The sequence below is a fragment of the Balaenoptera borealis genome, assembly GCF_965194805.1.
Source record: "Balaenoptera borealis genome assembly, chromosome: 1".
Classification (NCBI taxonomy): Eukaryota; Metazoa; Chordata; class Mammalia; order Artiodactyla; family Balaenopteridae; genus Balaenoptera; species Balaenoptera borealis.
Genome location: NC_138860.1, coordinates 79,479,260 through 79,496,585, shown reverse-complemented (window position 1 = coordinate 79,496,585; position 17,326 = coordinate 79,479,260). Strand labels below are relative to the sequence as shown.

Below are 17,326 nucleotides of genomic sequence, written 5' to 3'. Positions count from 1 at the left end.
TTATATTGTTGACTCTTGTTTACATTTATTGATTCTTTTGTTTATTCCACAGTTTTCTAGAAACCTCATTAAAAAAATCCAAACTCATTTAATTTAAAAAAAAATATATATATATTTTTTTAATTTACTGTTTGTGTTTAATACACATCAATTCCATAACATGAGAAGTTACTATGAACCAAAGCATAAATACACAAACACAATATACAATCCAAAATGGATGTACAGCATTCAGGTATGAAACAAAAGAGAAGGTTCGTTCACACACATAGTAGCTTGAGATCTGTTGGATATGGTTGTTCCAGTGTAGATTTCTAAAGATGGAAAAAAAATGACTTTGGTTATCAAGACTATTGTGGCCATATTAGATTTGGAACATCTAAGAATCAGTGTGTGATCATGCGAACAAAAGACGTAGAGAGTGTCTATTTTTAAAAAGGTTTCCGTGCATCAAGGCAGTTGTGAAAAGATTTACTTTCCAAAATCAAACCCACTTTAGGCTTAGGACCAGATTCTAACTATCTAAAAATATTGATTGATAACAGAAAGTGTTCCATATGTGGCTATTCTGATTCAGTTTAAAAAAAAGTATTTACAGAAAAGAGTATAAAAGTTTTTCTGAATTTAATGTAAGCAAGCTTCCAGTCTTCCCTTGCCAAATATATTTGATTTATAGTTTAGCTCCTTCACATATTTGCTTTTTTAATTTCAAGATTTGTCAATCTTACCTGCAAAACAGATCATTTTTTAAACTGTAAAAAGTATTCGGCATATGCAGAAATAAAAAGCATTTTGAAATTAGTTGAGATCCATGTAATTCTACTCTTTGTTATATGTTTAGCTAAATGAATCTAGTGCTCTTTTTGAATAAGAATAGTTGATAAGTATAGAAGCAAAATGTACTCATTATGCTTGGATTTGGGGTAGATTCCAATCCATCATTGCCCTGGTACATATCAATGACTATATAAAAATTCAAAGGCAATGTCAAACCCAAACCCCAAGGGAAAGATTTCAGTTCCCAAGAGAACAGTGATAGCTTAACATAAAATTTTCTCTAGGGTACACCAGCATTAAATTAGTACTGCTGAAACAACACATTGAGGATTTACAGTAGCACCTGGAAGTTCCTTCTAATGTACATATAAATAGAATCACAGAAGGTTTCTGTTTTACCTCATTGTTTTATGGCCCTATAAATTTAATGAGCCAAATGAAAACTGAATCTCTGTTCTACATCCCATTCTTTATCTCTAAGTAAGATAAAATCTATTCTCACTTTCAAGGTAGAGTTTTATGTGTCCATACTTCTTAAGCCACATTTAAGGAAAACATCTCTTAACTAATTTTGGATGTTGTCTCTCTTCATCTTGTACAGGAAACTCCAGCAGATTTAATATTAGCATTCATCATCTAGTCAAACGCTTCACATGCTCTTCAAACCAATCAAATTTGGGATCCTCAACAGTTTCTGTCAATAAAGTAAGGTGTGGAACTAGCAGATTAATTCAATGAAGACCTGTTTTTTTTTTTTTTTTTTCCCTTGTCACACTGGATGTCTGGATGCCATCTGAATTGGGTTTAGAGGATGGGGAAGTGTAGATGTTTCTTGGCCTGAGTCTCTTAACAGTAGAGATGTAGAAGGGAGACTGAGATCTCCAAGAGACTGGCTGTTGACTGCAGAGCACAGTCATTTGCTTTGGTGGTGGCGTTCGCTGGATTGGGGGCAGCTGAGGTATGCTGGGAGGAGTTACTTGAAGGTGTTACAACAGTTGTTTGATTTGAATAAATCTGCGTAGGTAAGAGCAGTGTCAGAAGCAGCAGCCCCAGTCTGAGCCTGGCCACCATCTCTCTGCCCATGTCCACTCTGCCGGTGCGCAGCGCATCTCACTGGATGCGGGGTGCGTGGAGGACCGCTGGCTCCAGGCGGGCGCAGGCAAGGTCTGGGTATATTTTTTGAAGGATTTAGGAAGGGAGGTCAGAGCAAGTGGAATTTTTCAGAAGCCAGGAGTACTAGAAGCGGTTCTCCCACCTGGACATTTTAGAACAACATGGACTTTAGGATTTGGGCAGGGTAGGAAATGACTGAAGACATAGTTTTTTTCTCTCTGCATTAACACAGCTGGTTATTTCTCCAGGATGCATTAAACTCCAACTCATCTTATAGAGCCGACATACTGTCCTATGCTTCACTGCTCCCTCAGCTACAGGCCAGGACCCTGATTAGAATGTTTCTTGGAGTGTTGACTATGGACCACCAGCAGGAGTAGTACCTGTGAGCTTGTTAGATGAAGACATTTTCAGGCCCCACTCTAGACTTACTGAATCAGAAAATCCTGGAATGGGAGCTAGAATGCTGTGTTTTAATTAGCCTTTTAGGTTATTCAGATGAACATTTAATTTTAAGAAACTCTTGTGTAAAGATTTCTCAGGCTTTGGACTGTTGACACTTTGGGATGCATAATTCTTTGTTATGGAAGGTTGTTCAATGCACTGCAGGATTTTTAGCAGCGTCCCTGGCCACTACTCACTGGATGCCAGTAGTACCTCCCCAGTTACAATAACCAAATATATCTTCAGACATTTCCAAATGTCCCTCAGGGGCAAAATTGACCCCAGATGAGAACCAAGGTCTAAGATAATGAACAGAATTTCACCTCCCACCTCAGCACTTAGTTGGAATAATTGGTGATCCCACTTAAATAAAGCAATAGTTTATAATTGGTGGTTGAGGAAGGAGGGACTCTGTCTCAGGGGTATGATGCCTTCAAAACTCCAAGTTGCTATAGAATTTTGTTCCACAGGTAAAGCTGGCCCAGGAATGAAGTTCACAAATAGAACAGAATGATGACAGAGCCAAAGACCACATGTGGAGACTGACCTACCTCTGGATATTTTAGTTATATGAGCACAACAGATTTCATTCTTCCTTTTAAAAGAACTGAGTTAGAATATTTAGTTGCTTAAAAATTCTGATATTACTATGCTTTCTGATGTCTTGTAACAGCTTTTCCACATTGTTATTATCTTTCCTTGTTTTCTTTACTCTTCTTATTCTCTTTCCTCCCCCAAGTCATCATCCCTCAAAGGTGGTTTCTTGGACTTGTGATTTTCCTCTGTGTCCTTACTTTGGAAAACCTTAATTTACCCATGACTTTAACTATGACCTCTGGATGATTGACTTTCAAAAACAGATCTTCAGTCTCAGAATATAAGGGCTTTTCAACTCTTTTTATATGAGAGTTTGTGTGCATGTGTATGTGTTTGTGTGGTTTTTGCTAATCTATAGGAATATGTTAAAAAATATTTTGTCCTTGTTTCCAGTATCTGTGTTAAATTAACTTATTAAGTTTAATATTTTATCTGTAGGTCCTTTTGGATTTTCTATGCATACTATCATGACAGCTCTAGGTATGAAAATTCCAGTTGTTTCTTTTCACTCCTCATGATCTCTTTTATTGCATTTTCTTGCCCAATGGCACTTGTTATGAACAGCAGTACACTGTTGAATAGAATTGACATCTGGCATTCTTATCTTTTTACTTGTATTGGATAAGAATTATTCAAGAGTTAATATTAGCTATGATAATTGCTGCAAGTGTTTCATGTATACTTTTTATTAGATTAAGAACACTTTCAAAGTTGCTAAATGTTTTTTATTATCATTATTATTATGGATGGCTACTGAATTTCATTAGGGCTTATAATGAAATGACAAACTCTTTTACATATTTTTTTTTCCTTTTAATGTTGTGAGTCACACTTATTGACTCTCAAATGGTAAAACAAAATTGTGTTTCTGCCATTTATCTGTCTTGTTCATAAAGTATTATGTGGATTCAGTTTGCTAATATTTTGTTTATAATGTTTTTTAGTTCTTATAATTTCTTTGGTATTTTGAGGGTTTTTAACCTCCTAAAACAAGTCAAGAAATCTTTCCTCTGTTTTTATTCTCTGGGAGAGTTTCTGTTATATATTTATTTTTAAAATAAATATTTGGTAACATTCAGTAGTGAAGACTTATGTGTTGGGAGTTTTTTGGGGGGGAGGGAGTTTTAAATTTCACAGTTAATTTTTAAAAATAAAAATAATGGGGCTTCCCTGGTGACACAGTGGTTACGAATCTGCCTGCCAATGCAGGAGATACAGGTAAAAGCCCTGGTCCAGGAAGATCCCACATGCCGCGGAGCAACTAAGCCCGTACGCCACAACTACTGAGCCTGCTCTCTAGAGCCCACGAGCCACAACTACTGAGCCCGTGTGCCACAGCTACTGAAGTCCGCATGCCTAGAGCCCGTGCTCCCAAGAAGAGAAGCCACCACAATGAGAAGCCTATGCACCACAATGAAGAGTAGCCCCTGCTCGCGGCAACCAGAGAAAAGTCCACGTGCAGCAGCGAAGACCCAATGTAGCCAAAAAAAAAAGTAAATAAAATAAAATAAACAAATTTATAAAAAATAAATAAATAAAAATAACTCTTTTCAAATTGTCTATTTCTTTGTGTCCTCTTTGGTAAGTTATGTTTTTAAAGGATTTGTCCAAATTGTTCAGATTTCTAATTTACTGTTGGCTTGTGCATAATATCTTCTTTTTATCATGTTAATGTCTATAGGGTTCATAATTATGTACCCTGCCTTTTTTAACCAGATCTTAGAAATCGGTTCTCTCTCTCTTCTTTGTTTTCTCTCTCTGATCTTGACAGGAGATTATCAATTTTATAATTTTTTCAAAAACTATGTTTTGAGTCGTTGATTATTTCTATGATCATATCATTTTCTTTATTATCTCCTTCCTTCTACTCTCTTTGCATTTATTCTGTTGTGATATAAGGACTCTGATCACCCAGTTCCAATGTGTGAGGGAGGGGGTTTCCCCACACATCCAAGAAGCAACACTTTGGACCAGCTTGGGTGTCTTATAATTCAATTCAATTCTGACACTATCTACCTGGATATAGCATCAGATTCCACAGTTTAAGGGTTCAGACCTACAAGACTGTGGGGGGCAATCAGGCTTGCCAGTCACAAATAGATTGGAGGTTCCCATGACCTCCTTCTTAGATTTGATTAATTTTCTAGACTGGCTTACAGAATTTAGAGAAACATTTACTTATTAGATCACCTATTATAAAAGGATAGTTAAGAGCTAGATGGATGAGATGCAAAGGGCAAGAAATGGGGTAAGGTGGTGGCACTTCCATGCCACTCTAAGCCTGCTGTTCTCCTGACCTCAATGTGTTCACCAAACTGAAAGCTCTTAAAGCACCATTCTTTTGGGTTATTTTTGGAGACTTCATTACATAGGTAAATTGATCAAATCATTGGCTATAGGGTTAAATTCAACTGCTAGTCCCTCTTACCTCCCTGGATGTCAGAGGGTGGGACTGGAAGTTCCAACCCTCCAATCACATGATTGTCTCCACTGACAGCCAGCACCCACCCTTAGGTTATATAGGGGTTTTCCAAAGTCACTTCATTAACTAACAAAAGATATCTTGATTGCTTTCAAAAGTTAGGAAATTCCAAATGTTTTAAGAACTCTCTGCCAGTAGTGGCAGCTCCAAAGGTCAAGAACTACTGAAAAGAAGGTCATATACCAGTAGTGTTACAGAGCACAAGTTTGTGTGCCTGATGCACAGTGAGGCCGAACAAACTGAAACGTCAGAGTTCGGAGCAGAGAAAGATTTATGCAGGGCCAAGCAAGGAGAATGGGTGGCTCATGCTGAAAAACCCCAAACTACCTGCTGGTTTTTGGGGGAAAGTTTTTATAGGCAAAATTTGGGGTGCAGGGTGTGTGACTTTCTTCTGTTCAGTGGTGAGGTAACAGGGCAGTGTTCCAGGAATCTTGTGCTCAGTCTGAAGTTGCCATCCTCCACCTGGGGTGGGGGCCTTGCAGAAGAACTTAAAGATATTTTTATGTATATTACTTGAGGCAGAACCAGGACACTTTCCCAAGGCTGCCCTATTGTTTCTTGCTTGCTCCTCCTTTGTTTCTGAATTCTATCCTTTCCCTGATTAACAACTGTTTGAATCTGCTTTCTGGAATTCGTCGAGGGTCAAGGAGCTGAATGAAACGTAATTTCTACAAACAAGAAATGGGGGCCAGAAAGGCTTTCATGCCCAGGAGGCCCAGGGTCCTGCTCAGTTTCAATCCCCCTTTTCTTTGATACTTCTCAATCTTGAAGAGAACAGGTGTTGGGTAAGAAAGGGAATAACATATTGGGTATTAGAGGTTAATCATAAACTCAGCAGAGGAACTCAGGTGTAGGGGGACTTGGTTTCAATCCTACCTTGTCTTTCAACCTTCCCCAAATCTTTCAGAGAACATGAGGACAACCTCTCTGGGTACTTCCTGCTGAAATGGGGCGTGGTCCTGCCTCAGTTTGGGGAAGGGACACCAAATTATAAATATCCCTGAGTTCCAAGTCCTGGATTTGAGTTTGGTATGATTAAGACCTCAATCCCTTGGCCCGCCAGTTTGGTGCAACAGACCCAATTCAAACTAACTTTAAGAGAGAAAACAGATCTCATTCCCTGAGGAAATCAGGAGAATAAACCTGAAACCTAGTCTGGACCCAGCACCTTGGGGAGACTTGTAGCCAGATAGCCAGTCTTTTATCTAAGTAGGTTTTAACTTCTGATGTTGTATTAACATATACACAATAGGAGCTATTGGCCACTACACAGTCTCCTTTTTTTCTGCCAACATCTGATCTACAGAATCTTATTGTCTAAAAATTTAATTGTTACAAGAGGAAACCTTGAAAATGTAAAGTTGCAGCTACTAGCTGCCAGCAGACACTGCTTTGAGAATGGCTAGTGGTGTCCCCTAGTCTGACACAGCTCAGAAAATTCAGCAACCCAGGAACATATCTGAGGTCACATCCACAATGGCCACCTAGTATTACCTTGGATGTCTGAACCATTGTTACTCTATTTTGACTTTCAAATGCACTTTTATCCTCAATGGCCAAAGTAGGTGTACAATGCATGTCTGAAAGGTCACAAAATAGGCCACTTTGGTCAGTAAAGTTTAAGTTAAACCATATATAAGCCAGAATGACTTCCCCATACTTCAATGTGTGCAGATTCTTCCATCATTTTAACTTTTGATTGTAAGTCTTTCAGTAGAAAACTTTGATGATCAAAATATCCATTCCTCAATGCTGGGGTGAGTCAGCTGCTTGCCCCAGCCAGCAGCTGGGGTCCTAGGCCTCCTTTATATTTGCCTAGTTATCCACATTGGGGGAAAACTGATCAGATATTGTGAACAATCTCAGAGGTATGTAAATAGGGAAACATTTTAGAGGCCCTATATATATATATATATATATATATATATATATGTATATATATATATATTTTATCTATTACACCCATTTGTCACACAAGCATTTGTACATGTGCTTTTAGCAATAGACTTAAAGCAAGCAGTGTCATACATCATGAGTAGTTATACTCTGTGATAATTCTACTAGGAAATTTTCTTGTCCTCCTGAATATTAAGGCAAAAGTGTGCTTAACACAATAGCTTTAAGAGAACTAGAATTTAATATCTATTGAAACATATTATTTTTCTCCCTAATTACCCTCATCTCCAACAAACACAGCCAAATCAAGACTAATTTGTTTCCAAAATAAGTCCAGTCTATTGACCACATAGGCTCCTCCACACTGGCTTTGGTGGAACTCCTCAGGAGTCTCAGACTGAATTCCCACAAAGGCCTCTCAAGGCCAGGAAATCCATGCCAAAGGCCTGCCATCAGATTCTGCCTCAGTGGACTTCTCTTTTCTAGAGGTCTCCAAAATATCAAAATTCTTGCACATGCCAGGAGATAGTTTTTCCCATTCACTTGATAAGCCTCCTCAGAACCCAAGACTCTCCTATTTCTGGAGAGACGAGGCAGAGAGAAAAGAATAGCATTTCAATTCTATCCATAGAGGTGTAATTTACCCAATTGCTGTTAAGTCATAGTAGCTTGAAGGGAAGGGCTTCCCTATATCTGGAAAACATAGATCAAAACCAGTAATATTCCAGACAAAAACCCATAAACATTATAACTATATTCACCAGTTCACTCAGTAACTAATCCTTTTGTTAACTTTTTATGAAGCCACCAGGTTTTCCATCAGGATTCTTTAATTTCTTACCCAGTTCAGTGGTATAATCTGAAATTTATCAGAGACTTGTACTTGTCAAAATTTCCTTCCTATGAATCTTCTTGAAGATAAAGCACTTTGGCAAAAGCATCAGAGTACAACAATAACTGTCTTTAAATGACAGAAAGATTTAAAAGTCATGGTTAAACACCTGATTATGATGTAATCAGTAAAGAAACTTGGTTACAATAACCAGAATTATGACTGGTAACATTTTATCAGGACATACCAGATTTTTAGGAATTTCATGTAATTTTTAGAATATCTGTATTAATAACATTTATCCATACAGTATAACCTGAGAAGGCTTATCATTCATTTGACAATGCTTTCCCTGTAATTTAACATACCAGGTAATCATAGTTAATTTAATATTTCTCTGAGATGCCTCAGGGCTACTTTGAAGCATCTCAAAAGTAGCTGGAGGTCAAACTTTTAGAATCTGGCAGACAATACTTATTCACTTAACCAAAGTGAAAAGATTTCAAAAGCAAATACAGATCACTTAAAGGCAAAGAAATTCACACAATTTGTTATCAAAAGCAGCATTCCAAGAAAACTTTGTTCTCTTAACAGAGAAACCAAATCCAAACCAAATCCAAATAGCCCACTTACAACAAAATCCATTTACCCAACTAAATTTAATCCAATCTTAGAGAAACCTGAGATTCACAGCTCTTCTCAGTATTCCCTTTCACAAACATTCTACAAATTTCTGTATCCATATCACCTTGTCCCTTATTTTCTTTTCCATTCAGAAACCACCAGCTGTAGGAGAAAATTGCCCTTTTTCCCTTTAACAAAATGCAGTTCCATTCCTCATACCTTCTTTTATTGAAAACATGAATCTTCCTTTCCTGGCACACTGAAATATTTCCCTTATTTAGTAGCTTTAATTACATGTTTAAATTAGAATCCTCAACTCTAAAAACCTTAATTTCTAGTGAAAACTAACAAGTAAGCAATTATGAACTGTCTTTCATATTAGCATTCTGTAGATTGCTAAACATAAATACCAACAATAATTTCTCAAAATGTGCTTTCTTATAGAGAATATCTCAGGGTGGCACCAAACATATTCATCAATTGTCCCTTATTTTCTCTGCAAAGGGAAACCAATGTTTGTTATTAATGTTTCAGTATCTTATTTTATTTGGAAGTGATCTAGCTATTCAATAAACTTCCATCATTTAAACTCAGTGTGGGTACAGAAGCAACCCAAACAGTAAGATTCCTTCCTCTCTTCATACCATTTACCCTGTTTTTTACATCAACAAGAAGATCCCTTCCTTGTTTCTGAACATCCATGCTGTCTTTCTATAGCAAACCATGCCTACTTGCCATCATTTCTCTGGTCTGGACCTAGGTTTCTGATCAGAGCCCTGAAGCATTAAGGGTTGACTGGCCTGCCAAAAATGGGCAAACTTTGGTTGAGCAAAAGTTTTATAGGCAAAATCTGGGGGGAGGGATGCAGGGTGTGTGACTTTCTTCTGTTTGGTTGTGAGGTAGCAGGGCGGTGTTCCAAGAATCTTGTACTCAGCCTGAAGTTGCCATCCTCCACCTGGGGTGGTGGCCTTATTTCCTGCAGAAGAAGTCAAAGATATTGTTATGTATATTCTTTGAGGTGGAACCAGGACACTTCCCCAGGGCTGCTCTATTGTTTCTTGGCTGCTCCTCCTTTTTCTGCATTCCCTCCCTTCCCTGATTAGCAACGATTTGAATCTGCCTTTTGGAACTCTGGGAAGGTAAAGGAGGCTGAATGAAGCCTATTTTCTACAAACAAGAAACATGGGACGGAAAGGATTTTGTGCTCAGGAGGGTATCACAGTGTCCTGCTCAGTTTCAGTAGAATGTAATTTTCAACCTCAAAAATAGCTATGGTATGAGAGAACTTTTCTTGGAATATAAACTGCAGTATTTGTCATATTTAATTCTGGCATTTGGTTTCCAGAACCAAATACACTAAAGCAGTGATTTAAATGCTTTGCATGCATGTAAATGATTGTCAACACACAACCACACTCAGCAACCATTAATGTGGGTTAGAGAGAAAAGTTAAGAGGGATGAGATAAGAAAGAAGGGCCATTGAGAACGTTGGGAAGAGGTCATGACAAAGTGCCAGAGGAAAGGGGCAGTGAAGAGGGAGGTCGAGCTGGATGTATAAACCAAAGGAATTCTTCCAGATTAAAAGAGACTGGAAGCAGAGCAATTGTTTAATATTACCCTCTTATTTAACAGATGTGGAAATAAAGGATTGGGGAGGTGAAATAACCTTTTAATATCACACGGGAGCTTTTCCAAGGTAATAAATATGAAGGAAGCTGAGGTCAAGGAGAACAGCTGGAAGCCAGAGACATTAAAAAAAATCTACAAGTCAAGGGCTGGAGTGGAAATGAGAGGCAGAGTGGGAGCACAGAGCTGTGGAAGACACAGTATTTCTGTGACGTGTGGGTGTGGGTGTGGGTGAGGAAGAGATTTGTCAGTTGGAAGAGAGAGGAAGTCACTATAGAGTATTGAGAAAAAGGTTTGCTGAAATTAGAGATCAAACACCAGCTCTGAGGGTCAGAAGTTCTACTTCCTAATGAAATGCTGCTTCTGCCACTTCTATTGCTAGCAGTTGTCGTCCCAGGTGGTGACAATGAAGACGGTAAGAGTAACTCTGGCAGTTCCCAGAACAGGTGCAGGGGGTCTGGATGAAAGCATGCTGCACCTATCACTAAGGGTCAGGGCCCTCCTGTCTCCAGCCCTCTCCCCCAGTTCTGGAGGTTGGGGATGGAGCTAGAAGCCTTGGGGCAGGCAAATGTCTTAGGCTCTGTGTTGTTGTTCAGACTCTGGGTTCTTTATCATTTCATCCTGATTCTCTCTTCCTCCTCACTCTTCTTATGCTTCCACCACCCACAGCCTTTCAGGGGCCAACCTCTTACCATGTTATCCAGATTTCGACCTTTGCCAACAGCACCTGGGCACAAAATCAAGGCTCAGGCTGGTTGGATGATTTTCAGATTCATGGCTGGGATAGTGACTCGGGCACTGCCATTTTCCTGAAGCCCTGGTCCAAGGGCAACTTCAGTGATGCGGAGTTGATTGAGCTGGAGGACCTATTCCGAGCCTACTTCATTGGATTCACTCAGGAAGTGCAGGACTATGCCAGTAAATTCCAGATTGAATGTGAGTACAGTCCTCTGCTCCGGAGAGATTCTCAACGGTTTTTCTCTCTCCTGGTTAAGGCTATTACTCTCTTGGATCTTGGTCCCGTCCTCCCACTTTACCCAACTGCATGCACACACTTCTCCAGAGTAGTCTCCAACTCTGACTCCACACCTCCACTAAGTATCCCAGATTCTTCCTGTTTCTTGCACTCCAGTGTGATAAATGAAGGTCCCCCTTTGTAACCATCTCCTGGTTTGTTTGTGCATAACTGGCTTCTCTCTAACCCCAAGGACAAAGCCCTCACTTCTCCACTCTGTGCCTGAGTGAACTGAAGTGTGACTTCCTCCTCCTCCAATCCGTCTCCTCAAGCATCTCCTGCCTGATCCCTTCTCTCAATGTAACTCTCCCCTTCACCCTGGAATGCTGCACTCCTGATTCCATCACATGCTGCTCTCCTTCTCTCCTCATGCCCACCCTACAGCCTTACAACAGACCATCTCCACCATTTATGACATGCATACCTCTCCCCAATGCTCTTCTTTCTGAAAAGGTTCTGAATACTGCAATTGGTTTTTGAGTCATCTCACATCTCAGACCTTTCTCCCATCCCCCAAATCCAAAGCCCCACGTCCTTTCTTCATCCTTTTCTTTTTAAACAATATTTTAAAATATAAATTTATTTATTTATGTATTTATATATTTTTATTTTTGGCTGTGTTGGGTCTTCGTTGCTGAGCGCTGGCTTTCTCTAGTTGCAGAGAGTGGGCGCTACTCTTCGCTGCTGGTGCCTGGGTTTCTCACTGTGGTGGCTTCTCTTGTTGTGGAGCATGGGCTTTAGGCATGCAGGTTTCAGTAGTTGTGACACATGGGCTCAGTAGTTGTGGCTCACGGGCTCTAGAGTGCAGGCTCAGTAGTTTTGGCGAACTGGATCAGCTGCTCTGCGGCATGTGGGATCTTCCCGGACCAGGGCTCGAACCCGTGTCCCCTGCATTGGCAGGCAGATTCTTAACCACTGTGCCACCAGGGAAGCCCCCTCATCCCTTTCTTTCTTGCTTGCTTTTTAATAACTTTGTCTCTGTTTTTGTTGTATCTAGACCCCTTTGTGATCCAGGGCATAGTAGGCTGTGAGCTGCATTTCTGAGAAGTCCATAGGAAGCTTCTTGAGGGGAGCTTTAGGAGGACTGAATTTCATGAAAATAAAGAATCATTCATGTGTGCCTGCACCAGTGGGCAGCAGCAAGGCGCAGTGGTTTTGCACACTCATTACTCAGTACCATTGATCTGGGGTACCATAGTGATGCTCCTCTCAGAAACCTGCCCTCGATATCTCCTGGGTGTCCTCGATGCAGGGAAGGTGGAACTGCAGAGGCAAGGTTAGTCCTATTCTCTCCCCAGAACTTTTCTATTTCACTTCCCACCACTTTCTTTAAATTCAAGAGTAGGAGGTATCTAAGGGAGGGGCTTAATCAATAAATTATTTGGTTTCCAAAGGAGTGGAAGAGGTCACTGTCCAAACTTGTGAGTTTCTGAGTTCCTATCCTCTAGATTAGAGTCATAACCTGACACACTTCCTACCCCTTCCTGCCCCAGTGAAGCCTGAGGCCTGGCTATCCAGTGGCCCCAGTCCTGGGCCTGGCCGTCTGCTGCTGGTGTGCCATGTCTCTGGATTCTACCGAAAACCCGTGTGGGTGACGTGGATGAGGGGCGAGCGGGAGCAGTCTGGCACTCAGCAAGGAGATGTCTTGAGGGAGGGAGGGAGGAAAGGAGAGGGGAAGATTGAGATTTATTCCTTGGGACTACAGTTCCAAGAGGAATGAAAATAGATGATCTAAGGTATAGAAGAGGTAAGAATGAACGACCTATAGACTGGGTGGGATGGGGCAAGAGGGAGAGACAAAGGGTGGCTGTGAATAGATCATGCCCGGGAATATGAGAGAGAGAATCACAGATGCCCATGCATCAGAAGCAGGTAATGGTGGTGCTGACACTCAGGTGGGTAACAAAGCCAGGAGAACTAGAGAATGGGTTTGAAATGGCATCCCTGTGTCTCCTCTCAATTGTCAGAACACCTCCCCTCCCTCAGCTTGATATTTTTGGCAATATCAGTGCCCTCCTTGGTCCTTTTGTTATGTCTTGCATTATGGTTTTTGAGGCACTGGTGAGTTTTCCTTTTTAATCTTTCTTTTTTGTCCATCCTCTCACTCTTTCCGTTAATTTTATATTACATCCCTTTAGCCTCAATGTTTCCACCAGAACCTTTCCCCTTTCTTCCCAACTCACATCTTTATGTAAATCTATTTTTTAAAAATTGTAATATATGCATGACATAAAACTTAACCATGTTAGCCATTTTTAAACGTACAGTTTAGTAGTAGTACGTACATTCACATTTTGTGAACCAATCTCTAGAACTCTTTTCATCTTGAAAAACTAAAACTGTATACTTGTTAGACCACATTCCCCATTCCTTGTTCCCCCAGGTCCTGGCAACCACCATGCTACTTTCTGTCTATATGAATCTCACTAGTCTAGTTACCTCATATAAGTGGAATCATCACTATTTGTCTTTTTGTGACTGGTTATTCCACTTAGCATAATGTCCTTATAATTCATTCATGTGGTGGTATGTATTAGAATTTCTCTCCTTTTTAAGACTGTATAACACATTTTGTTTATCCATTCATCTGCCAATGGGAACTTGGGTTGATTCCACCTTTTGGCTATTGTGAATAATGCTGCTACGGACATGGGTGTACAAATATCTCTTATGTAGAACGATGTTTTGTTGCTCCTGTTCTTTTTTAAAATTTTATTTTATTTTTAAAATTTTTATTGGAGTATAGTTGATTTACAATGTTGTTTTACTTTCTGCTGTACAGCAAAGTGAATCTGTCATATATATATATATATATATATATATATATATATATATATATATATATATATATATATATATATATATATATATATATATATATATATATATATATATATATCTCCACTCTTTTTTTGATCCTTTTCCCATGTAGGTCATTACAGAATATTGTGTAGAATTCTCTGTTGTATATAGTAAGTCCTTATTTTATATATAATAATGTGTATATGTCAATCTCAGTCTCCCAATTTAGCCCTCCCTCCCTTTCCCCCTAGTAACCATAAGATTGTTGTCTACATCTGTAACTCTATTTCTGTTTTGTAAATAAGTTTACTTGTACCATTTATTTAGATTCCACACATAAGTGATATCATACGATATTTGTCCTTCTCTGTCTGACTGCTTGTGTTCTTAACAGGTCATATCAGACTATCTTGTGAGCCCTCACCATGTCTCCTTTTCCATTTGGAATAAGTATCCAGGAGCCCAGAAGCTCAAGCTGTCAGCCCAGGAGTCAATTTCATCATCTTCCATCAAATAATCATCAGATTTGATCAAATCAGAGTTCCTATAGGTTGTAAGATAAATCATAACTTATATACCAGCGGAAAAATAAATAAAAATCATACGTTTATTATGAGACAATATCAGTAGTAGGATCCACTCAGATTTCTTGGATGTGAGACGTGAGAAAGAATGTACCTCAGAATAAATGAAATGATGTACCTGACTTAACAGTGACATCATTTTGGCTTCTTACTTTAAAACTTTTTTTTCTCCTTCTACTGAAATATCATTTGTCAAAGTGAGCTAACTATAATTATGTTGAGGTAATTGTATTTGCAGAGATGCTGAGTATTTTTAACATAATTTCTCTGTCTCTGCTGGGATGATTTTCTAACCGTGAGCATCAGCTGAGCAGCTTCTTTCTCCAGGAAACCTTCCATAGTGCTGCAGTGGAAGTAACCCTCCATCGACTGGTGTTATGCTGAGGTCCACTTTATTCTGTACCCACAACATTGCAGTTCTTTTTGTTTTTCGTTTCCTTCTACTTATAAGTTCCTTGAGAGAAGGGCTAGCTCTAGGTGGATCCCAGGCAAGATCTCTTGCATATGTAGTTGTTTAGTAAAATAATGTGAGTTGATATAACTGCCACATTAGTGGTCTTTTTTCCAAAATCATCTCCTTCCTTCTTTTTTCCTCTTTCAATATTCTAGATTTTCCTCTTACTAAAATATTCTCACATAGAAAAACATATCATGCTCTCCTTGTTTCTGCCCTGAACTCCTCTGGAGAAAACCACTTGTGCCCATACTGTAACTATAGTTTACCCATAAAAACTCATCCATAAAGGATCTTGTTCCTCATATTTCAGTGAGAATGAATGAAAGGCAGGATGGGTGAGGGGTAATAGTGCAGGTGGGTTGTTAAATATTCAAGCAAATGAGTCAAGAGGGCTGTTCTTGCTCTCAGAATCTTTGATATCTGTGCTTTATCAATTCAATTATATCTTTGACTTTCATTTACACTTATTCATTCTTTTGCTTATTCCATAGTTTTATAGAAACTCCGTTTTAAAAAATCCAAACTCATTTTAGTTAAAACATCAGAGGGTGAGAATTTGAATATATTTTTTGTTGGACTTAGAAAGGGAAGTCAGAGTAAGCGGAAGTTTTGGAGAAGCCAGTGGTACTGGAAGCCGTTCTGCCACCTGGACATTTTAGGACAATATTGACTTTAGGATTTGAACAGGGTAGGAAATGACTGAAAACATAGTTTTTTCTCCTCTGCATTGGCACAGCTGGTTATTTCTCCAGGATGCATTAAACTCCAACTCATCTTATAGGGTAGGCATGCTTTTCTATGCTTCACTGCACCCTCAGCTACAGGCCAGGGCCCTGATTAGTATGTTTCTTGGAGTGTGGACTATGAATCAGCAGCAGCAGTAGTACCTGTGAGCTTGTTACACAAAGACATTTTCAGGCCCCACTCTAGACCTATTGAATCAGGAAATCCTGGAATGGGAACTAGAATGCTGTGTTTTAATAAGCCTTTTAAGTTATTTGGATGCACATTTAATTTTAAGAACCCCTCATCTAAAAATTTCTCAAGTTTTGCAGTATTGACAATTTGGGCTGGATAAATCTTTGTTATGGAGTGTTGTCCACTGCATTGTAGGATTTTTAGCAGCATCACTGACCTCTACTCACTAGATGCCAGTAACACCTCCCCCAGTTGTAATAACCAATATATCAATATCTTCAGACATTTCCAACTGTCCTCTAAGGGACATGTCATCTTTTTAGCATTATTGAGGTATAACTGATGTACAAAAAACTGCACAAATTTAAAGTAGACATCTTGATGAGTTTGGACATGCATCCATGATACCACCACCACAACCAGGGTACTAAATATATCCTTCACCTCCAAATAGTTCCTGTGTTGCTATGTGTGTGTTTTTGTTTGGTAAGAACACTTAACATGAGATCTATCCTCTTAGCATAAAGTGCACAATACCATACTGTTATCCATAGGTACTATATTATACAGCAGATCTCTAAAACTTATTCATCTTGCTAACAGAAAATTTATATATCCATTAGAAGACAATTTCCCATTTCTCCCTTCTTCTGTCCCTGGCAACTACCATCTGATTCTCTGCTTCTATGGATTTGACTATTTTAGATACTTCATATAAGTGGAATCATGCAACATTTGTCCTTCTGTAATTAGCTTCTCTCACTAAGCATAATGTCTTCCAGGATTTATTCATGTTGTTGCAAATTGCAGGATTTCCTTCTTTGTAAAGACTGAATAATATTCCATTGTATGGATATACCGCATTTCTTTATGCATTCATCTGAATAAATGTTTCATGTGTACTTAAAAATTATACATATTTTTCTGTTGGTAAATTAAAAAAATGTGAGTATGTCAATTGTCTTATTTATTAATTTTCATTTATTCATTTATTTTAACATCTTTATTGGAGTATAATTGCTTTACAGTGGTGTGTTAGTTTCTGTTTTATAATGAAGTGACTCAGCTATACGTGTATATATATATATCCCCATATTTCCTCCCTCTTGCATCTCCCTCTCACCCTCCCTATCCCACCCCTCTAGGTGGTCACAAAGC

At 39.0% G+C, this 17,326-nt stretch overlaps 1 protein-coding gene and 2 pseudogenes across 3 annotated transcripts in view; 2 read left to right on the top strand and 1 right to left on the bottom strand.

Annotated features, from left to right (window-relative positions):
• Window positions 1-17,326, top strand: part of LOC309635858 (NTF2-related export protein 2 pseudogene) — a 167,275-nt pseudogene that overhangs the window by 45,987 nt on the left and 103,962 nt on the right. The gene's annotated exons all lie outside the window — the stretch shown is intronic.
• LOC309635888 (signal transducer CD24 pseudogene) lies at window positions 138-7,310 on the bottom strand (annotated as a pseudogene). Its single transcript has one exon. The product of its transcript is annotated as a signal transducer CD24 pseudogene (transcript).
• On the top strand, window positions 10,567-17,244 carry LOC309618765 (T-cell surface glycoprotein CD1b-1-like). Its single transcript, XM_082372997.1, has 4 exons — window positions 10,567-10,847; window positions 11,117-11,310; window positions 12,453-12,683; window positions 12,901-17,244. Exons 1-4 carry the CDS (start codon window positions 10,747-10,749, stop codon window positions 13,125-13,127), a joined length of 753 nt encoding a protein of 250 aa, XP_082229123.1. The 5' UTR covers window positions 10,567-10,746; the 3' UTR covers window positions 13,128-17,244.

Bases quoted from the DNA above. Each gene is read 5' to 3' on its own strand.
- LOC309618765 (XM_082372997.1), top strand. From the start codon at position 10,747: ATGCTGCTTCTGCCACTTCTATTGCTAGCAGTTGTCGTCCCAGGTGGT. The intron at 10,848-11,116 runs GTCTGGATGAAA...CTTTGCCAACAG, and splicing joins TCCCAGAACAGGTGCAGGGG to CACCTGGGCACAAAATCAAG. The intron at 12,684-12,900 runs GTTAGTCCTATT...TTCCTGCCCCAG, and splicing joins GGTGGAACTGCAGAGGCAAG to TGAAGCCTGAGGCCTGGCTA.